Source organism: Ammospiza caudacuta, chromosome 11, assembly GCF_027887145.1.
Source record: "Ammospiza caudacuta isolate bAmmCau1 chromosome 11, bAmmCau1.pri, whole genome shotgun sequence".
Lineage (NCBI taxonomy): Eukaryota > Metazoa > Chordata > Aves > Passeriformes > Passerellidae > Ammospiza > Ammospiza caudacuta.
The window spans coordinates 18,350,272-18,373,162 of record NC_080603.1 but is presented as its reverse complement, the minus strand read 5'-3'; the positions used below and the strand labels follow the sequence as shown (position 1 = coordinate 18,373,162).

At 43.8% G+C, this 22,891-nt stretch overlaps 1 protein-coding gene across 1 annotated transcript; it reads left to right on the top strand.

Annotated features, from left to right (window-relative positions):
* The first annotated feature begins 7 nt into the window (after positions 1-7).
* Positions 8-21,181, top strand: IQCG (IQ motif containing G). Its single transcript, XM_058812563.1, has 10 exons — positions 8-57; positions 3,871-4,018; positions 7,420-7,625; positions 8,660-8,788; positions 10,703-10,784; positions 16,769-16,930; positions 17,523-17,597; positions 19,058-19,189; positions 20,367-20,468; positions 20,944-21,181. The coding sequence occupies exons 1-10, from the start codon at positions 35-37 to the stop codon at positions 21,079-21,081; spliced, it is 1,197 nt and encodes a 398-aa protein (XP_058668546.1). The 5' UTR covers positions 8-34; the 3' UTR covers positions 21,082-21,181.
* The last annotated feature ends 1,710 nt before the right edge of the window (positions 21,182-22,891 follow it).

The window sequence follows — 22,891 nt, the reverse complement described above, 5'->3', positions numbered from 1 at the left end:
CAGCCCCGCGAGGCCCCCGAGCGTGGTGGTTGCCATGGAGACGGGCGGCGCATCCCGGTGAGGGCGGGAGCGGGACCGGGAGCGGGGAAATGGGGGCAGATCCCGGTTAGAGGTCGAGGGGAGCGCGGGCCGCTCTGGGCAGGGCGAATGAAAATGGGCCGCGGCGGTGGAAGGAACCGAGGGGCCCGAAGAGAGGCAGCGCGGGGGGAGAGAGCAGCCCTCGGTGTTCGCGGTGGGCTCCGGGCCCTGCTCGTCGTCCGGTGTTCTCACCCTCAGTCAGTGAATCATCTCCACATTTATTTTACTTCTGATATCGCCTTGGAGGCAGAAAACATATTTTCGACACCGAAATCCCTGTAACACATTCCTTTATTTTCCAAAATAAGATCTGGAAGCATGTACTTACCCATTTGCTCACGTCAGGGTTATTCACTCCCGATTTCTGCCACTTTCCTCACACTGCCAGAAATCCAGGTGCATTTTCACAGCACTTGAAGTGATTTAGGGGAAGGGAAGTGAAGGGAAGGGAAACCTTGAGGAACCTTGATGGTCCCTTTCCCTTTCCTTCTCTTCCCATCCCTTTCTTTCCCTTCCTCTTCCTCTCTCCATTCCTCCTCTTTCCTCTCTTTTCCTTGCCCCTTCTCCCTCCCCCCTTATTATTTTTTTTAAATGAGCACCTTGCTGTCCTAGTATTTCAAGCAGGAAGCAGAGCTGTGTAAGGTAAGGCCACACCTATTTTACTTTTTCAAGAGACCTTTCTTTGGTAAAAATGAAGTTATTTGTGATTTCTGGCTCAGCTGCTGCTCCTGTGGATATTCAGAACCTCTCTTTGCCAATCATTTGCCAAACGGATCTAAAGAGGATTCTCATTCTCAGCTATGCATTTTATCACTGGAATTCACTGGAGTCTCTTCTCTTGACTACAAGGAATGCTGCACAAAATGCTGCTCTTGTATCCATTTTCCTTTATCAGGCAGCAGGGTGGGAGAAATGAACATCCAGGACTCTCACACAGCAGAGGGAGCTGCAATCCCCGAAGGAGCAGGAGGCCAGACCTTTTATACAGTTGCTTTAAAAATTATTACTTGATATGTTTTTCTTTCCCTTTATATCAGCAGGGAAAGAATGTAATCCAAAAGTCACAGGGGAATACTTTTTTTTTTTTTAATTATTATTAATAAAGTTTAATGAGGGATTTCAGCAAATAAAACAGTGCAGGGTGATGCCAGTGGATGGTCTGAGGGGCACTGTGCTGACACTGAAATCCAGAGCAAGCAGCTCATATCTGTAGAGTTTGCTAATTCACAGACAGTGGTTTCCTTCTCAAGTCCAACTGAACACAAGCCCAGACCCTGCTGGCTTGGCACATGGATGTGCTGAGCAAGGATGGGGATGTAAGAGAAGATACACAGGAGGAGCAAAGCAGCAAAGGGCCTTTAGAGAAACATTCCAGCTGCCAGCTGTCTTGAAACATATTAATATCCTGAATTAATCCTCTCCTGGTCAGAAGCTGCTAATGGAAAAGAGGAAAAGCTGCTGCATCCTCCTTTGTTTCCAAATAAGTCACTTTTTCCTATGAGAGCTGCATGTGTTATTTTTTTTTTTCCAAAAATGCTGCTGTAATCATCTGTCACAGCTATCTCCCAACACATCTTTTTTCACCATATTTTTAGCATTATGACTCCACATGTAATAGATTATTCTTAGGTTGTTTAGACTCAAAATATGGATCATGGATTTCTGAAAAAGATAAAAATGAGTAAAACATAGAAAATATTTTATTAGTGTCTGTTGACTGAAGATCTGCTTTTCTTGATGAAAAAATGCTGCATCTCCAGTTCTATAATTGATTCCAAGGTTGACAAGAAAAGTGATCGGTTTAGTGTATTATACAGATCATTTGCCAGTTTTTTTTTGTTAATACTTTTATCAGATTCCTATCTCAAGTTGTTATAATTAAGATAAAAGAGAGAAAAAATCTCAGAAGCAAAGGGATGAAATCACTTCCTTCTTTGTCCTAGGTGACCATCAAAAGCCCTGCTCAGAGGAATTAGATGTAAGTGGTTACAAACAATACAAGTGTAGTGAACATACTGATAATATTCAGAATTGTTACTTTGCTGTTATCTTTTCCTGCCATGATTTAGACAACCTTCTTGAAATAAATCAGGATGCCTCTGCCATTACCTTGGCTGAAAGGCTGTTCTGTATCTTCATCCATTCAGGAGTTAGAAACCTTATCACAATGGCCTGGCTTAGGGGAATTTACTCTCCCTTGACCCAGAGCAGTATTATCCTTTACCTTAAATACCTCTGTCTCTCCCTGGTCTCTGCCCTTCCTATGGATTTACTGAGAGCAATCCCAGTCACTGCCCTGTGCACACTTTCTAATCTCATCCCCAGGGAGAGCCCTGTCCTCTTCCAGCACATTTCAACAAGTGTTGCATTAAACAACTTCCTGCAACAGACAGGGATGTCAGGAAATAGATGTGTGAAATCTGAGTTTGTTTTGAGTTTGAATCTTTTGTTTGTTTTACCTATTCTGTACTAACAGACATCAAATAAACCTGCACTGAAAAGTGGCTCTTCTTTTCTGCCAAGTGAAATTAACTTCATGATCCACCTCTAAATTACGTACTTTCTTCAAAAAAACAACAAAAAAGGAGGAGGACAAATGATAACTGCTACAGAAATGTTATAGCAAGTATGAATATTTTTAAACACTTGCTTATGAAATATCACTGATTCCCAGTGATGCAGAGCAAAGCTGCCTCCAAACCTCTTTAATTTTCACAGAATATGGCCATGTCCTATGCTAACAGGGACTGCCTGATGTGTTTCCTTGGCATGCTTACAGGTTGGGCTGTAATATTTTGCAGGCTTAGGATATGTTTATGCAAGGGTTTTACAGATGGCACAAATCCAGTTGTAGGTAGAGCAGCCAAATTAAGATTTTGTTAGTGGCTGTTGATACTTCCATTGCAATGACATTCAGGATCTCAGCCACCTCGGACTGCAGTTGTGCTACATGTTGTACAAGAAATACCTGCTTTGTATGTACAGGCTTTGGAGGGATTGTCCAATGGCATATCAAAACATTACCATTCTCAGAGAATTTCCCCATTGTTGTGCAGGTGCTTTCTTAGGTATTTTTGGATTAATAGTGAATTTTCACTTTTCCTTAGAGATGCTTTCACAATATTACATCTGTAGGCAAGTCAGAGGGTGCTTAAGTGTATATCAGAGCAGTTTCATGTTTGAATTGCAAGTTAAAATAAAATAATGCAGAAAGTTAACGATTGTTTACTCAGTCCAGATATTGGTTCTTATTTAACTTTCAGCATCTTAAGATGGTAACAGTTCCTGCTGAGAGGGGACTGGGATCATAAAAGTGTGAAGGCTACACAGTAATATTGAGGAATGATTAGAGCATGAATGTTCACCCTCTGACACTTTAAAGGATATGGATTTATGTTTTTCTTATGAAAAGGCACCTTTCTTCTGTCATTTCCCAAAGTCCACTATGATCCACTGCCCCCCCCTGAACTGAATAATGAGGCACCTCACCCAGTTTGTGCCCTCCATACCCATTCCCTTCTCAGCCTGTCTACCCAGATCTGCTGGAGGAGGGACCAGGACTTCTTTGTTTTGTGAAAGCTAAACATTCCCACTGTCCCTGAATGCAGCCATTAGCAGAGCCCAGCTCCTCTTATAAACAGTGTATGGAAGGTTATAAACAAAGCCAGGGAAGTATATGTAAGGCTGCAATAAGGCTATTTTGGGTCTACCTTTAGTTTAAACTACTCTTGCTGACATTACTAACACCACAGCATTTTTCTGATTGGTATCTTTTATCTTTGTTCCTCCTAGCAAGAACACAGAGACTAAACAAATGGAAAAAATCACTCATGTGGAAGCTCTGATGTTTGGTGCTGTGCTGGAGAGCTGTGTGGATCAGCTTACAATTATTGGATACATCATGCCAGTTCCACCTTCAGACAAGGCAGACATCAACCTTGTATGTGCCACTGCTTTAAAAGATGTATATCATATATTTTTTTTCCTTTGTCTTGGTTTTATATCTTTTACCAGCATTACAAAAAAATTAACTCAAATATATTTTCTGTGATTCTATGACTCTTGGGTGAAGAAACACAATAAAAGTTACCTAATTTAAATATTTATATTGCAGCATCACTGAGAAGCCTTAGTCAAGAATTTGTGCAAAGGACTCTTCTGATCCAAGATGAAGTTTCTAAGATTATGATTTTAAAATCTCTGTGGTTAGACAATAAGCAAAGAACTGGGGGAAAGGAAGCAAAACATATGTAGGTTCTTCTGTAGATACAGAGCTATTTTAAAAGTAGAAATGTATAGGTTATTTCAAAGTACTCAAAAACCAGGTTAATTCTATTCCTCTCCAGGTCCATGCCAAAGATCCTTTTGTTCCCACAATGTATTAAGAAAGATGCATTTCAAAATATATTAGTAACTGCCCTTTCTCAGTGCTCATTAATTATTAGTTGATTTCTAACAGGCATCATAGCTAAGATGGTTGGGCAGAGATGTGGAGAACAGAGAATTCCTAATGCTCAGGCAGGGGTTTGTTGCTGTGGAGGAAGTGGTGTGACATTTCTGTTAGACATAGGAGTCAGGATGGGACTGTCCTGAGGGGTCAGTGGCTCTAAGTACTGTGCTCTATAAGTGACACAGCAGGCTCTTTCCAGTGCTAGCAGGTTTGAAACCTTTTTAAGATGAACTCAAGAAAAAAATTCACAACCAGGATGGAAATAAAAACCGGGATCTGAGTTTTGACATCTAATGATGTTCACTCTGTCTAATGTACCACTTAAGAATGCCAGAGGAAGTTAAATCAAATTTTTCTACGTGCTTCCTTTCCATATTACCTTTTCCAAAAAGCCATGGCAAAGGTGCAGCAGCAGCTGGAGTTACACTGATTTTCAGGGCGGGAACGATGCTGAGTCTGTGCCATAGAGGGCACTGCTCCCCTGAAAGACTCCTGGGAGCGGCCTCAACTGCTCCCAGAGGATGCTTCTCCCTCTCTCATGTGCCAGCAGCAAAAGGCAGAGAAAGAGCAAATCTCTGGGACAGCAGGAATTGTCCTCTTCAGACACACAGACTCAGGTTGATAGATCTACTGAAGGGACATGTAAATTACAGAGAAAACACCTTTGCTTTTCTCTTCAATCACAGATGCTCATTTTCACCAAGTCACATCTTAGAACACAACTTTCTCACAGGTTAGACACCCTACTTGTGTACTTAAAGATTTCAAAACAATTTGAGGAGGAAACAATTTAGAAACAAGAAAATGGCTTAGGGAAGCTACTTGCTAACTTTGGTGCTCTGTAATTTGCTACTCCTCCCTGTTTCTCAGATTACATTTGGCTGTTTTCATTGTATTTGTACAAGATCTGTATTTGCAAAATACCCTGGAGTTCTATCAGGCAGACAAAGCAATGGCATTTTCAAAGACTGACATCTGAATTTCAGTTGATGACATTTTTGAGAGGATTAATCACAGTGTGGGCCAGCACCTCACTGATTTTCCAGATTGGATGCTCTTGCACATTGCTTCACACAGTGCATGCCCCAGAGGAAGGCAGCCTTTCTATTTGCTGGATTTTGGGCAACACACAAGCACTTAGGAGACTACACAGATGTAACACATGCAGTTTATAAAGTTCTTGCTTTTACATAGTTATTTGTTGATTATTAGCGTGTAACTACCTACTGTTTACAGACAACTCAGTTATTGCCTGCCTTGAACTTTCCTAGACATTAAAAAACATCAGAACATTCATAAAATCTACATTATATTAAAGCAGTTTGTTTACCAAAATTAGTTCTTTCTGAAGTGCAGTTGTCACCAACCAGCTATTTAAGCCCTTTTTTTTTTTTCTAATTAACAATGCAATTTTCATTGGACAGTGTATGTTTTGTATATGATTAATTGAATGTAAATTTAACAGTCCAAAAATTAAGCACATAGTCACTTATCCTCCTTCTGTAGTCACTGATGAGTCAGGCACTGCCAGAGGCTGATCCATCCCAACCAGAGCTGTCCAAAACACTCAGCATGAAGCAGTTCCTTGCAGTGCCCTCACAGACTGCAGCAGCAGCTCCAGCCTCTGACAGAGCCTTGCCTGACTTGCCTGACAAGTAACTTTTGCAAGTGCTCCTGGCATCCACAGCTGCTGCCCTGACCACTTGTTTTCTCTGCTCTGCTGGCACAAATGTGTGTGTGGTTGTGGAAGGATCTGGACTGAGAACTAGTGTTGCTAAAAATAACTTTTTTTTTTTTTCCTTTTTGCTGGAAAATGTTTCATCACAGTGAATTCTCTGTCTGCTTCCCCAAGCAGGCGGGGTGGGGAGCAGGCAGCTGTGCACAGGGATGGGGCTGGCAGAGACTGTGTTAGCTGCAGTCAGCAGTGCTGTTAGGAAGTGTTCAGCCACAGAAATGCTGGTAGGCAAGCAACAAAATGTTCTCTTTTAATGTCTCAGTGTATACACCTGCATTTTATCCATAACACATAAAGCAGAGAATTTCCTAGAAGCAAGAGCTTAGCTGATTTTAAAGTGTACCTTTGCATTTTTGGGGGCTTTTCCTCTTTTAATGAAATTGTACTCAATCACAAGATACCTTTCCATGAAGGAGAGAGATGCCAATATTTTGAATTTATCCTTTGAATTCAGCTGTTACTCTCAAAAAACCTGCTAAGCAGATAGCAGACAGAAAGTCTATTGCAATTATTTCCACACAGCTCTAGTTATAACAATTATTTTGTAGGGAAAGTTTCTGGTGACAGGCAGTGGGAAATGTCTAAGATGGAGAGAAGGAGGAGGAGAAACAGGCTAACAGTTTGTAAAAACTGCTGCAAAAAAGGAGGGAACAACTTGTTCTCTGTGCCTAGAGACCAGGACAACAAGCCAGGAGTTAAAATACTGTTGAGGAGAAAAAACTTTATTATGGTAAAGAAAATTGTGAGGTGCTGGCAATGACAGGAGTGTGTGTAGTCTGCACTGCTGGAGGCCATTAAGAACATGTCAGATTAAGAACAGTCTGAACCATCATCTCTTGGAGTGAATGATTTCACCTTTTTAGGCCTTTTCTAGTCCTGTCATTTTAGGACTTTTGAGCCCATAAACTTCAATGAGCTACACTGTGTGCTCAAAACTAACCAACAGAAATGTTTCTGATCTTCCACTCTTGGCAAAATGTAACATGCACTATCAGCTGTTCTCAGTATAGCTTCATTCTAGTTAATTACTAATTTTCCTTCCTATCACATAATGTTGCAGAGGGTTTAGTTCTGCTGTGCAATGTGCAAACAGGTCTCTCTTATTCCCTTTTCCCTCATTCTCTTATTTCCCTTATCCCCTTTCATTCCCATCCAGGAAACGAAAGCAGTGATCCAGGAGGAGCTGGGTATCAACTTCCCAGAGCTTATGGCAGCAAAGCAAGAGAGTGGGCAAACAGTCCTGGAAAACACCGAACAAGAGCAGCAGCAGGGGAAAACTGAAGATCACAAAAGATCTTCCAAAACCCCCAAGAAACACATCACTCGGGCTCTAGAGAAGCTCAAAAAAATCTATGCTGACAGGTGAGTGAAGGACCTGTGAGGGATGCTCAGAGCTGTAAAGTTCTCAGTCTATCTTTTGAAAGCAAAAAAAAAATCGTTGCTCTCCCACTGCCAGAGTACATCAGTCTCTGTCTGAAAGGAGTTCCTGTAGGGATAGGAGTGGTATCCTTCCTAGACCATTTAGTTCCAGCCTTTGCTTGCCTCTGGATGCTACCTAATGACCAGGAGTTTATTTTGAATGGAGCTGTAAAACATCACCCCGTTGATAATGGTTGCCTGGGCAGAAATCATGCCAGGCACTAATCAGTGCTCATGTTTGGGTACCTGGATTCAGGTGCCTTTAGCTGATCCCACATGCAAAGGGAGATCTGAGCCTTGTTTTTGAACTCGGTCATTCTGCAGGGCACACAGAGCTTCTGTGGCAGTTATAGCCACTATAGAAAAGGTAATGTATATAAAAACTAAAGATTTTCTTTCTTTTTTTAAACAAACTTTATTCCTGCACCTAAACCAGTGTCCTGATTTGCAGAAATACCAACAGCCTTTGGTTTGAATGAGATTATGCAGCTGAATGCTCAGTATGCACTTTTCTGCATCCTGGCTTCTGTAATTTAATGTCATTTCAACAATGGGTTTAAGGAAGATTCTAACACAAATGAGGGAAATGCAGCTAAAATGTAAATGCCACATGCATCATGATATTCCAAGGCCATCTATTACATGGCCAGGTCTCATTTTCCAAGATCCACCTGCCATCACTGCTGCAGGCCTTCTTAATGGCAACACAGTCTGGCACAGCATGGATATGTTTGAGCCTCTTTGCAATTTCCCAGAGTAGCATGCTGGGCAGCATTTTAAATTATAAATTTCCAGCAGCTCATAATACTGAGTTCTCCAGATGTACAATAAACAGATACCATGGGAGAAGCACTCCTGGGTTTGATAGGACATAAGACCAGAAAAGGGATATTTTATTTCCCTACATTTTACTGTAAACAGTAATGGATACTACCAGCACCTGTAAAGTATTGTTGTGTTCCTTTTCTTCCTGGCAGGCAGTATGCAAGTGATGTAATCACAGTCACTATTAAAAAGATGGAGGAATTGGGAACATTTAGTAGCCTAACAGATGCTAACGAGAGAGAGAAGGCAAGAAAGGGCAAGTTTTATGACATCCTCATCAGGTCAGTGTTGTGTTCAGTTCTTCCCTGTTTAAATGCTGAAAACCATTCCCACTCAGTACATGCTGAAAAGGAAATAAAACCCAATAAAACTAAAATACAGAAGGGATACCTTTTAAAACTTGAATTATTCTCTTTGCTTTGCAAACTGCAAATTTTCCCCTTTGGAAAGAAACAGTGGATGGGTCTGATACTCATCTGACCTAGGAATTGCCTGAGCTTTGACCACAGTGGACACCAGTGGCTGAATTAGTGCAAATGCCTCATTTCAATTAAAACATAATGTGATGTAGGAGCTCCTTGATCTTTAACTTCTGTCCCCAGTGAAAGCCAGAGCAGCAGAGGATCTGTTCAAATCAGGGCCAGCAACATATGGCCTTTAGGTTGTCTGATGCCCAGGAGAATCTGCTCTGACCCATATGCTAATGGGCTCCCTTTTCCCAGCAGCAGTGAGGGGTTAGCACAGATGGTGAAAGAGGGGTTGTATTTAAGGCTAATCCACGAGCCACTGTGCTGTGATTCTCTTCTCTCCCAAATCTTCCAGGGTACACATTTGTTATAATCTCAGCTCAAACTGGTGATTTCTCAGCTCAAACTTCTGAGCCTAAAGGTGGTTTTTTTTTGGTTTTTTTTTTCCCCCCCTTTTTTTTTTTTTAGGGATGCAAACCTCTGGTTCAATCCCAAACTGTCAGAGAGAATTGCAGACAAATATTTCACCACTTTAAAGCTACCTCAGTGTAGCAGCTCAGGCCCCTCACTGAGGGTGCACAGCACAACTGCTCTCAGTCATGATTTGCCAGGAGTCCAACCTACTGGAACTGCTCTTGTGGTGACTCAGGGATCTGCCTCCAGGGCAAATCCCCCGCTCAGTGCAATGTGTGACTTCAAGCATGAAACCCAACTCTTCCACTTCCATTGTCTAAAACCAAGGGATTTATTGTTTATCCATGGAAGGGACAGAAAGCAAGAATGAGATTAGCAATTGGCTGTGGAGTAACTATCCAATACTGACAGGTAGAAAAGAGCAGACAAATTATAATCAGAAAGGACATAATCCTTTTTATCCCCTTCTGTCAATCATATCTAGCCATGTTGTACTATACATTCTTTTCATGGAATGAACTTGATCTGTCCTTCAAGATAATAAATACTTGCCTCATTTTGTGTAAATACACTGTTCTGAAAGCCACCTGCAGTGAGATGATGGGAGACTCCTTATCAGGAGCTTTTGTTCATCAGTCACCCAGATAAGGACTCTGAAAATGAAATGCATGTGTGATTGTAATGTTGGAATAGGATACAAAATTTCAGGGACCAATGGTAGTATTTACTGGTTTTAAAACTAATCATAAACATAAAATCTAAGAGAAGCACTCTGAGGAAACAAGATAATAATACCTAGAATATTTACTGCATCTGTTTTATTTTAGACAGATGAACACTTCCTTCAGGTCCCTTCATGATCTCAGAACCTGAGGCAGTGCTTTTTGGAAGATTCTAGGTCTGATATGAAAGAAACAACATTCTCACGCACCTAATAACACAATTTGGCACTCTCTGCTGCTCAGGCTTGCTATTGTATAGAATCTCAGGCATTTTTTGCCTAAATGTAGAAACTGTGACTCAATGACAGCCATCTTCCATCTCCACTATAATAATTGCATCATCCTCAAATCCATTCCAGGCCTTCAATAAGAGCATCCCCTGTTTTTTTTTGCTTGTTCTCCCTTTTGTTCCCATCTGCCTTGCTCAGTCTATGCACCTCTTCTTTCAGGATTTACTGAACAAGTCAGTAGTTTTGGTGAGAAGTCTTTGTTTATCTTACCTCAATGTATCAGGAGACAGGAAGTTCCTCTTCTAGGTAAACAGCTCTTGTCTTTTTTGATATATTCAAGTGATTGTATTTTCCCACCTCAGGGAGGAAAAAGGAAAGAAGGACATAAAGGCACTCCAGAAACAGCTGCAAGAAGTCAAGAAACAAACTGGTCAAGACCTTCAGGTGAGAGCACTTAGCACTGGGCATCTTGCCAGGGGGAAGCCTGTTAGGAAGCTGGCCTCTGCTGCCCAGCACTCAGGGGGGCCATGGCCATACACAATTGAGCCACCACTTAGGAGTACTGGAGCAGAATAATTACAATAAAGATTTGTACTTGGAACAATCCCACTAATGACTTCAAGAGCAGCATCTGATGGTTTTCAAATGGGAGCTCAAAATGCTCATAATCATGAGAGACCATGGTCAAATTAGAATATCCCAAAAACTCTGCTGGGAGTGACAAAGCACAGATAGTGCAATCAGTAAGAAAGAGGTTATCTGCAGATAACAGTATCTAAGGTCCTGTCATACTCAGTCATGACAGATCATTTGGCACAGAAGGAAGTGTGCCAAAGGGAGTGAGATAGACACCTATCATAGGGGCAGGCCATTTTTCTACCTACATTTTCATCTGGGGAAAGTGTCATTCTATTAATCTGTTTTTCTAGGCTTCCAGACATCAGAAAATCCCAAACATGCCCACACAAGGGCAGATCAATGTTATTGCACATATGCTGTCAACTTAATCTTTCTGGAAAGCTTCAGCCCTTCTGTCTGCATCGTGCAAAGGTTGTGTGCATGCACAATAAATATGGGGCATTCTGGAAATATAAAACTTGCTACACTAATGCAGATCAATTGAATGGCTTATCACTGGTCACTTTGATGTTCACCAGACAACTCAGACTGGATGCTCATTCAACATGGAAATGTAACCTGGCCCTGCTGAGGCAGATGTGTGATAGCAAACAAGCAGAAGGGAAGCTGGGGCAGAGCTGTACAGGGGCTGGGGGAAGGAACTAGAATCTGACACTTGGTTCCGTGGTGAGCAAGAGGATAGCAAGGGCATCTGAGGAAAGAATTGGTGTCACTGAGTTTTGTCTTTGGATAAAAGTGTGGAGAGTAATCAAGCCAGGATATAGTTGACTATAGAGAGGAATTTTAAGCTCCAGACATGCTGGTGAAGTTTGGTTTGTAGAACACAAAGGTTTTGTGCTGGCAGCCTGGATGCATACACAGTGGAAAGTTTAATTGTAAATACAGGGGAGACATATTTGCTTCTCACACTGTCCCTTCTCAGTCAGACTCTGATGGCTCCTGGGAAGTTCCTGCTCTCCCACTCCCCAGGCTGGTGAATGTTATAAGGTATTTCTCCATCTGTGTAGTGCTCTGCAAACCTCACCATGTCCATGCACACAATATACATACCCAGTCCTGGTTTAATGCCTTCCCAGGGGCTGTAATCATCCTGTCTTGTACCAGCAGCAATGTCCTGGCCCTCCACAGTCAGGGGGCCTCTTCTCTGTGTCCTGCCCTGCACCTCTCCTACCTCCTGCAGTCATAAAAATGTGTGTAGCTCCCGTGCTGAGAGGGGGGGGATCTTCTTGTCCTTTCTAATTCAGTTCTTGGGTTTTGCCTCATCAAGTGGGATTTGGACTTATATGGGATTTTTAAAAAAAATATTTCAAGCTTAAAAGTCTTTTTCTGAGCTCCCTTATAGTTTCAGCTTTGATAAATCAAAGACAAGACTACTTTAAAGTACTGCTTTCCTGCTGTGCCAAAAATAATGGTGTCTCACTGTGTCTCCCAAGGGAGAATAATTTCTATTTGCTTCATATGGGATTTTCCCATAGGCAGTTTTACAGACACTTGCATGATTTGTCACCTTGCCAACTAATTAAAAATAAAAATACAGCTTCACTGACTTTGGAGTACTTTGAACAGCAGTAATAATGCACAGACCTGTAGACAAAAGCCTACATGGCTGAGAAAACAAAAGCGAGCAATTCTCATCCTGGAACCAGAAAAACACGGCCTTTGTCTCACTCATGTTGCTGTGAATTTGTATTTTCAGCCTTTCTACCTCTTAATAAGATGCTAATTAATAGTGTATTAACCTGCTCAACTAATTTTTCTTTCTAATGGAACACAAATCTAATGCTAAATGTTCTGTATTTTGTTTTCTCTTGGAAAGCACTGATGTCTCTAAAAGAGCTGAAATGGTGCATCTGGTTTTGCTCTTACGTCTCTGTGCAGGAGCAGCACTGGTAGCTCAGGTTTGGCTGCAGGGGGTCTGTTTGCTGCTGCTCTGTTCATTTCATAGTTTCTATGAAAATACTTTCTCTGGTTTCCTGGACAAGTAACAGCAGCCTGTGCAGCTTTTGAAACATATTAATATATCATACAGGATTATGCAGCATAAGATAAAAATTTAGGAATGTAAAATTTAGCATTCCTGCATTGTTCTTCACCCAAAGACTTTTTATGTCCTGTAGGTTTTGTGGTGTACTCCTGTTATACGTGTGTGCAGGTAGTGGTGTCATTTTGTAACAAGCAGTAATGTTACAGCTACCAAACAGACAGAAAGCCAAGCCGCTGCACCACAGGACCAGTGAAAACAGATCTGTAACTTTAATTCTTTGTCAGTTCTCATAACACACCCAGACCCACTGTATCAGTGCATCACTCAGTCATGCTTTTAGTAGCAAGATTAAAACCCATGTTTCTTCCCTTTTCCTCTCCCAGGAGGACAAATGCATCAACAGAGTGTTCTGTGGAATGTTTTAAACACATACACACACCCACTGCTGCATGTTTCTACTGGAGATATGCACAGGATGATTATAGCAGAAGGCACAGGTTTTGTGATGGTCCTGAGCTTCCCTGCTGGCAGAGCCCCAAGGATCACTGCAGGACCTGGGGCTGGTGCACGAGATCCAGAGGGGCAGGGTTTTCCATAGGAGTGCTGCTGCCAACAGGTCTGCTCCCTCTGCCAGCAAAGTGCCCCTCCAGGGGCTCTCCTGCAGCTGCTGGCATTGCTGCTGAGCTGGCCAAGGGCTGCAGAAACGTTCTGTCCATGCCCTGCTGTCCCTGGGGCACAGACATTCCCCGAGGGTGGTGTGGAGCTGGGACAGTGATGCAGGCAGAGCCCTACTGAAGTGCCTGCAGGGCTGCTGCTCCCCTGTTGTGGTTTCAGGGGAGTGAGCCCAGGCTGCAGCAGCTGTGTGGATCCAAGCTCATCTCCAGGCCCTGCAAGCTGAGATGCCACAGCTGCCAGGAAGAGCTTTGAGCTCTGAGCATTTGGTGTGGGAGCAAGGCAGAGCAGGGCCTCTGTCAGCACAGAGCACAGCACTCCTTCCCCTGCCAAATGGGCAGCATTGCACTGCTGCAGAATTCCTCAGACTGTTTACTCCTGGGGGCTATTTTTGTAACCAGCTGTATTTTATGACTGTAAACACTAATTGCTGTGGAAGAGCTTGGTGGCACTTACAAGAGAGATAAATCAAAGCAAATGAAAACATAGGAGTGTGGATAAGGTTTCCAGCTAAGTGCAGCTGCTTTTGCAGCCAAATAGCATCTGTGGGGATGACTCCAGTGGCACCAGGTGACAGCAGACAGGCCCCTGAGCTGATGTCTGTGAGCTGAGAGATCAGAGAAAATCAGCTTGTTTACCTGCTTGTGAAGCAGTCTGGCTCCTGACAATTATTTCCTGGGTTTTGATTTTGGTCTCTGCCAGTTTTCTGACAGTTTTGGATACGAGGGACGATTTGGTTTGGCAGATTCAACGCTGAAGTCATCCCCAATAAGCAGCCCAGAGATTTACTGCATCAGCTATGAAAGCATTCCATGTCCTGGCATGGACCTTTGCTATGATAAACCAGAATGAATAAATATTAACTCATTTTCCCAGTTATTGTCCCTGAAGTTTGGGGAACAGCACACTCTGCAGATGGTACCCACAGCTAGTGGGCATTTACTGCTGCATTTACAGCCTTGAGCTAAATCCCAAAGGTGCCCCAGCTCTGCAGGTCCTGCAGCAGGAGCTGCCCTCACACCCGCAGCCCGCATTCCTTGGCCAGGCAGATGCTGCTGTAAACCACCCGTGGGTTTTGCATTTCACTTCCTGTCTGCTTTGGATTGTGTAACCAAGCCCCCAGACTCCCCACCTCTAACCAGTGTGTTTTACAACACTGCAGACCAAATCCAAACCACAGACATGCCATTCACCAGAGAAAACAACAGAGCAGATAGGCCCCCATCCCGGCTGAGGCCTGGGAATCAAAAGCACTTTTTTTCTTTAATAAATGTGAAATGAAAAAGAAAATAACCTGGTGAGAAGTTCATGCTCTGCCCCAACTCTCTGAGTGCTTTGTAACCTAGGCTGAACCCTTATTTTCTGGCAAGTTTGCAGATCATGAGCAGATAGCAGTAACATACTGACATCAGCAGTGTTTGACTTCCCTGAGCCTCTGCGCCACAAAAAGTTGTGGGTTTTTTAAAATTAGCATCTCCTCAGTCTCTCTGCTGGTTCTTCAGTTTGGACATCATTCCACTAAGACCCAGGAAGACAATCTCAAAATAGAGTGGTACACTCACATCCCCTGTCTACTGACCAGGAACACAACTCCTCCCAATGGCTACCAAAGTTCCATGCCAGGGAAAATGAAGGCCATGACCAGAAACCTTAATGAGGCACAAACAGCTCATGTCTGTAGCTGTCTGCAGTCATATGATGATATGGCCATAAAAATAGTATCTGATGTTTGAAACATTGAAAAACACGTGAACATCTTTGAACCCACAAAACAGCATCAGCCAAGGCCCCAATTATCCTGAGCCTCATAAATGTACTCTACTCTTCCTATGCATGACAAGGGGTGCAGAAGGAAGGACTTTCCTTTTAACTGTTCCAGACTCTTCTTATAAGGAGACTTTTTCCAAATGAGTCATGCTGCAAGGGCTTTCAAACACAGCACTATTGAGCTGGCTTCTTTTAGTGGCGTTTTTCCATGTTTACACAGCTAAGGAATGCGAGGTGCTTCAGAGACAAGATATGTGGGCTTCAAAAAATGTCAGCACTTTGGTATTTCATCTTCAGCTGTGGAGGTTTGGCTGATGAATATCAAACCCACCACAGCATGGCAGGGAAGCAAAGAGAAAGGCTGTAATGGAGCAGTTGGGTGCATTCACATTGATCTTGCATAATTACACAGGAAGCTTTGATGACCTTTTTAACTCAATAAAGTCTTCATTTTACAGGCATTTGTCCCAAGTTCCAACCCCAGGGTAATGAACCTTTATCTGCTATTCAAATAAATTAATTAAAAAGGAGTAAAGAGAACAGCAATCCCAAATCAAGCAAATGCACTTTGCTTCCTAAGCATGCTCCAAAAGCTGGACAAACCACTCAGGATTCTGCTGTATGGGAGAACTCTAGGGAACAGAAAACTGAGCTTTCTGCCTCAGGAAAGCTCAGCTCCATTGCAGAGCAAGGCATGGGGAGAGGCTGGGACCTCATAGGCAGATTTTCTTTGACACTGCTTCCTTGCCCTGGGTGTGTTTTCATAATGAAGTGGGCACCATCTACCTGGTAAGATTTCAACAAAGAACTGTTTGAAAATACGAGCAAGTCAGCATTAGATTTGCACTTGTTCCTAAGGCTGTGTTTATACAGTTGCTGCATAACTAGAAAAAAAAAAATCCAGGGAATAGAGTATACTTTAGGATAACAAACTTTGGCTTTTGTGGGGCTGAGACATTATCCTCCTCTTAAGAGGCTCACTCACTGAGATAGTCTAATGCAAGGTGTTAGTAACAGTAAAGCCTAACTTTAAGTGGTTAAAATTATTTGGCTTTTATTAATGTTTATCTTAAGCATGACTGAATCAATTCCTTGACCAGAGAGCAGGCCTGCCTTCTTGTCCCACTCTGTTCCTCAGTCTGCTGTTTCCAGAGGCAATCACTCCTTGCTGATGGGTTTGTTGCTGCCTATATGGGTTACAGCTAAAACTAACCTTTGAAATGCTCCTTGAAATGGAGCAACATTCAAGTGAAAGTGAAGCCCATAGCTTTGTCTCTTCTTACTTTATCAGGGAGTGGAGAGATTAAGGAAGGTGAGCTGAACTCAGTTTCCAGGCTTGCTTTTGTGCTGCTTTTGTCTCCACTAGAGACGAGAAAAAGTTATTGATGGCCTTAAAGATAAGCTTCAAGAGATCACGGCCAAAGTGGACACAGAGAGCAACTACCTGAAGAAAAACTCAGATCTCCAGATCCAACTAACCCAGAAAAAGTGCAGCAGTGCAGAGAATGCCCTGGAGAAGGAAATCCAGGTAAGTCCTTCCCCATGGCCCATACTGAAAGGCCTCTCCATCTATTAAGGGAAAAGCCCTCCCTTGCTCCCCAGATGCCCTCTCTGTTCTCCATTGCAGTCACCAGCACAGCTGTTTGAGCTGGATGAGAAAACTCACTGGGGATAGACACCTTTATCTCTTCTATTGTTTTTCTGTATAATGCTGCAAACAGCAACAACAAGGATGGCATGGCTGTAGGAGACAGGGAATGCTTCAAGCAATGCCATGGCCAGAAAACCAGACCCAGAAGTGTATCCAAAGGTATTGGCAACCTGAGCTCCCAGCAGTGCCCCCAGCAGATTATACACATAGAGCTGCTTCTGTGGCCATAAGGACTAGAAAATGGTCTGGTTTTGCAAGCATCTTTTTTTGACTGATCAAGGTCAGATCTAATTGTCCTTTTTTCATGGATGGCCTGGGAGCAAGGACTGCCTTGGCTGATTTTATCACTGGGCAAAATGTCTGTGGACTACACAGAGCTCCAGCACTTGTTACTCAGCTTTCAGCAGCAGTGTGTGCACACACACACACCAACAGTGTCTCACACATGTTCTGTCTGCTCTGATCACAGAATTTGAAGAGCAAAATTGATGAGGAGATTCAGCTTCACACAGAGACTGAAGATTTCCTCATGCAAGAGTATCAGGTATGTGTGACTGTCAGCCAATGCTTAAAATAGCAACCTATAAACACCATATAATCGATTAGTGCCCAAAGGAAAACAGTTATTGCTCCATCAAATGTACCAGGTTCATGACTGCTGCAGTTTGAATGATTACTTGTCCTCAAATCTTAATTAACCTAGCTCTCCAAGGCTTGGGATTTGCTACATACAGATATATTTCCTTAAAATTAGGGTTCATGTACTGAATTTCATTGTTTATTCAGGTGTTATGGATTTTTCCTCTCTCAGATAGTTGTATTTGGCTAACTGGAATTTTATTTAGACCCTACTTAGCTGTCACTGGGGCTCCCAGCACCCCCAGTGAAGAGCCCAAAGTAAGGGCTGTGCAGAGGGGAGGGACACTGGGGAGGGAATGACACAAACTGCCAGTCCAGCCTTATTGAGGAAGAATTGGGGTTGGATCATTGCTAACCACAACTACTGTACACATTTTCAGCAGCATGAATGTCCTTGTGGTGTTGATTCAGAGGTTCAGAGCATTCCTGTTACTAACAGTGAATAACTTGACAGTGAATAATGCTGCAAAGCCTCTCATAAATGGTATGATGAGAAGAAAACCTGGACTGCTGCAGGGTGCCTGAGGTCACTGCCAGTACAGAATTTAATAGGAGATAATACCTTTTTAAAAATGTAATTTGAGTGCAAAGCAGTGGTGTATCTTGTGAGCAGTTGGACAGTGTGCTCTGCACCCCAGAGCTTTGGTGTGATCAATGCTCCCAGCGAGGGGACAGCCCCAGCACATGCTGAGCCTGGCTGAGCTCCAGCAGCCAGCCCAGCAGCAGCCCCTCAGTGCTCAGACAGCAGCTGCTGCCTTTGCAGGGGCTGCAGACAGGAGCATGGCCATGCCCTCCATCCCCCTTGTGTGTCCAGCTGTGATGCTGTAATGAGATTGATGCTTTTCCTCAGATTATTTTTCCATGGAAGCAATCACGGTGGTTGCTATGGAGAAGTTATTGGTGAATAGGAGGAAGTCATCTGGGTGCCTGTTTCAGAAACACCTGCCCTATTCATGAACACAAAGCCAAGTTCACAACCTGAAATAGTGTGAAGTGCTGTCCCCTGGGACCTTATTCCTGGTGTGCTGAGCTTAATTCAGAAAGCAGGGAGGGAGTCAGGCAGAGGATAAAAGCTCTCCCACTGACAAACTGTGCTTTTTAAACCCTCCCCTCCTTCTGTATATACACACAACAAATGGCTTCTGGCTGTCACTTGCTTCATCAGAACTGACTGCACAAAGTAACTGCCCTGCAGTAATTTATGAGCAGTCTTAGGGGTTTGATGCTTTCAAGATGAGAAGGAAACACTGACCATGCACAATTGACAGGACTCTCACCCCCATCCTGAAAGCAGGCCATGTAATAGCAAACCTCTCACCTGTGCCCTCTTTTTGCACCATGCTGAGCACCACTCTCTCCATGCAGAAGGTGAAAGAGAGGCTGGATTACTGGATAGACAAGTATCAAAAAGACACTGCTGCAAAAGATGAAGAACTGGATGATATAAGAGCATTAAAAGCAGAGAACTTGGAAACAATGCAGAGATTTGCCAAGGAGGTAAGACATCAGCATCTCAATGTTTAGCCATGCAAAATTGCATTGGGCTTTTTCCTACACTCATTTGGATAAGAAACGAGGACCACAGGAAAAAATCAGTAATTTTGAGGCATATGCTGTGATTATGGCACTTGTGTTGGGAAGACAGGGGCTGAGATGTCATCTTCTATTTGCCACCTGTGACATCAAGGAGGGATGATGATGCTATTTTCAAATACCAGCAAGTAATGAGAAAGCTACTGACAGCCTGTGTGAGGGGCAGAGGTACTGTCCCATCCCATCAGCATGCCTCACCTTACTTTGCTGCCTGAGTCTGAACAAATCTGCTCCTTCTAGGAAGATCAGGATAACACAGCTGAGACTGGAAGCTCATCCCTTCCTGCAGATACACATTCTCAGCTGAACAGAGCTCTGTGATCAGGGAGCTGATTCTGGGTACAACCATTCCTGCCCCACTGGGTTCTTGGTTAACTGCTGAGCTCTGATCACAGCAGAACAGCAGCACAGAACAGAGAAAAGCATCTAGAAAAATGTGTGCTTTAAAACCAGAAGGAATTTACTTGTAAACATTCCTTACCGTCCATGGCTTGGAAGTGATGGGATGGAGCTGGATGTTTTCCTGCTTGTGAGCTCATTTTTCACTCTGCACACTGTCATCTCAGGGTCCCAAGTGTGTTTGTAGATCATCTGCTGCTTGGCCTGGGGGACCAAGTGTCCTCCCCACCACCAGCTGCTGCCTGGGAAGCATCAGGCAGCCATTTTACAGCACAGGATCAGGGCTTAATCACATCCAGGCCGTGAGAGGTTTCACTTTGGCAGCAGCTCCAAGTGCCTGAGGACTGACGGTGGTAATGAGCAACATTTGCCATCTGGATTTAGGAAAGATCAAATAATGGAGGTGGGGAGGAAAGTCCCCACTCACACATTATCCCTGGGCTGCCCTGGAGCTCCCTGCTGCAGAGACACCACAACCATGGGCCTGAGCTGTCCTGGCAGGGCTGTGGGAAGTGTGTAGCAAGGATGAGACCTGTAGGCAGCAGAGGGAAAGAATCTTTGCACCAGGGTCCGGGTGAGGCCTGCCCTGGCACATGGCTGGGCACAGTGAGCCCTGAAGGCTGGCTGTGCAGTTTAGGGGATGTGTTTTCATGGCTTTTGCCATCCCTGTGCTTTCCTGCAGTGCCTGACGTTCCAGACAACCATCATCATTGACCGGACAGACAAGGAGACCAAGAAGAAACAAAGAGAGCGGGAAGCCCTGGAGCTGAGGAGTGCTGTGAAGGTAAAGGGGAGCAAAGCTGAGGCACTGCTGCTCCAGCAGCAGCTGGGAGTTAATAATCTGTGCCCCAGGCTTTGTCCAGGCAGAAAACAGCCCAAGAAAGATGGCTGGTGTGTGGTGGCACAAGCGAAGGACAAAGCCTGTTCCTTTTGCTGGGGCACACTCAGCCAGCAGCTGGCTGCAGGTTTGAGAAGGGAAATGAAAGGGGAGCAGCCAGTCTCCTGCAAATATCACTGCACAGGTGATACAGGGAAGGTGACAGGGTAGTGCCCCTGCTTTTCCCTGGCCACCAGCAACAGGTGCCCTCAGCCCAGCTATGGATGCCTTTGGCACAACCAGCACAGGCCCAAAGGCTGCTGCATGGGCTGGGGGCTCCCTTCTGTGGCTGGGGAGCACAGGAAAGACTCTCCAGGCATTGAGCTGTACCAGGTACCCCAGCAGTGATTTCCCCTCAGGCCTCTCTCTCCCTCACTTGCAGGTGCAGGCCTGGTGGAAAGGTACAATGGTCCGCAGATTCCTCGGCCCCTACCAGAAGCTTGAGAAGTATTTGAAGGGAATAGGAGAGAAGGAAACAGGCAAGGAAAAATCTGGAGCAAAGAAGAAAAAAGCTAAGTAAAGAAAGTGGCCACAGATGTGCTCCAGGACTGCTGCTGGGCAGGGCACTGTGGTATGTCTGACAGGACAAAATAAACCATGTAACAGAGCTTAGGCAATTTTGAAGAATGCAGTTCCTGCAGACACACTTATGGTGAAGCTGCACTAAAGATCTTAAAGCTGCCCTTGTTCAGCCTTTTTTCCCCAGCAGAAAGGGGATTTGTATCAAAGTAGTGAGAAACACTATATCCCCTGCAAAGAGCTTTATGGAAACAAGACAGTGGGAGGCAATCTGTTACCAGCCCAGTAACTCAGCAGTGTGGGATGCTCTGCACCCAGAACCTCCTCTGCTGCCCCCAAAGCACTGGCTGTGGCTCTGTGTTAGGTGGAGAGGCTGAGGCAGCCCCAGCTGGGCTCTCTCTCTGCTCTCCATGCCTCCAGCTCTGGCATCAGGTCAGCAGGGAGAACATGGGCAAGTCTGCAGTGTAAACACAAGTGCAGTCAGAGCATGCAGGTTTCCATTGCCACAGTCCTGCACAGTGTCAGTGCACAGACAGAACAGCTCCATGTACCTTCTGACCAAGGAAAAAACAAGGAGCTGTGGATATATGAGCAAAGGATTCTGTACAAAATCAGTCTCTGGGAAGGCTAAAAATACCTAAGAAAAACCTTCTGATGTGGCTGCAAAATATGTGTAAAAATACTGTGATTTTCCTGTCCTGGTTAACGATGAAAAAGAGAAAATCAAAGCAGGTCCATCTAATGCGAACTGGGATGATGTGAAAGGGGAATAAACACCTGACACAGAGGATGGGACATTCCTTGGTGCAAGAGAAAAACAGCAAGAAGAAATACTGCAATTCATGTAAGTTTTAAAACTTTATTTCAAATACCCATGGTTTCCTTTTATATTACCAATGTGCTAGAAGTTCACACTACTGGCAGAATACAGGCAATTTAAAATATACAATATTCAGACACATTTATATGTAACAGAAATGATGGAATGTATTTACAGACATACAGCATGGGATGTAGCTTTAAAATCCTTTACTCTGTTACTTACACGTTTACACTGTTTTCAGAAGTAACAAAATTAGATCACTTTGTAGAACATCACAATATCTATACAAAAGAATTTTCTGATGTCCAAATTCACCTTACAAGTCCTCTGTTTCTAAAACAGTTTTTCAAAGAACCATTTATAGTCATAAAGGGGTAAGAATACCATTTGCCATCCTGCTGCTACCAAGAACAAGAGACGTGCCCTGGTGCTGTGCAGAGTTGTCCCTGGTGGATTTAAGCAGGGGGCAGGGCCTTTACAAAAGCCTTTCCTTCTAAGGGGAACCCCCAGCTGCTCTGCCCTGGCCCCCCAGTGCCATCAGGGGCTCCTGAGTGCCTGGGCTGCTCCACCTGGAGTGTGTGACCTTGCAGAGCCTCAGGCAGTGCCCAGGGCTCGTCAGGTTTGAGGATGGAGTGTGGCACCATGGAGTCAGTGCAGGAACACCAGCAGCACAGAACACTGAGGTGGATCCCTCCCACATCCTCCAGCACAAATGCCCCAAAGAGGAAAGAGCATCTCTTCTTTGCTTTAACACACAGAATAGAACTTTATACATGTTTTCTTTCAAATACTCTTTTCATGGGCTACAACAAAAATTGCACGTAACTACACTGAAAAATCCCAACCCATTCTGCAAGAGAGAACTGAAGTGGGTTTGGTATAACACATTAAATAAACTGCATGATGAAACTTCAGGTTTGGATTTTTGTCCTAAGCATCTGGACAAGGTTTAGTGCTTGCCATCCTGAAAACCTAAGATTACAAATGT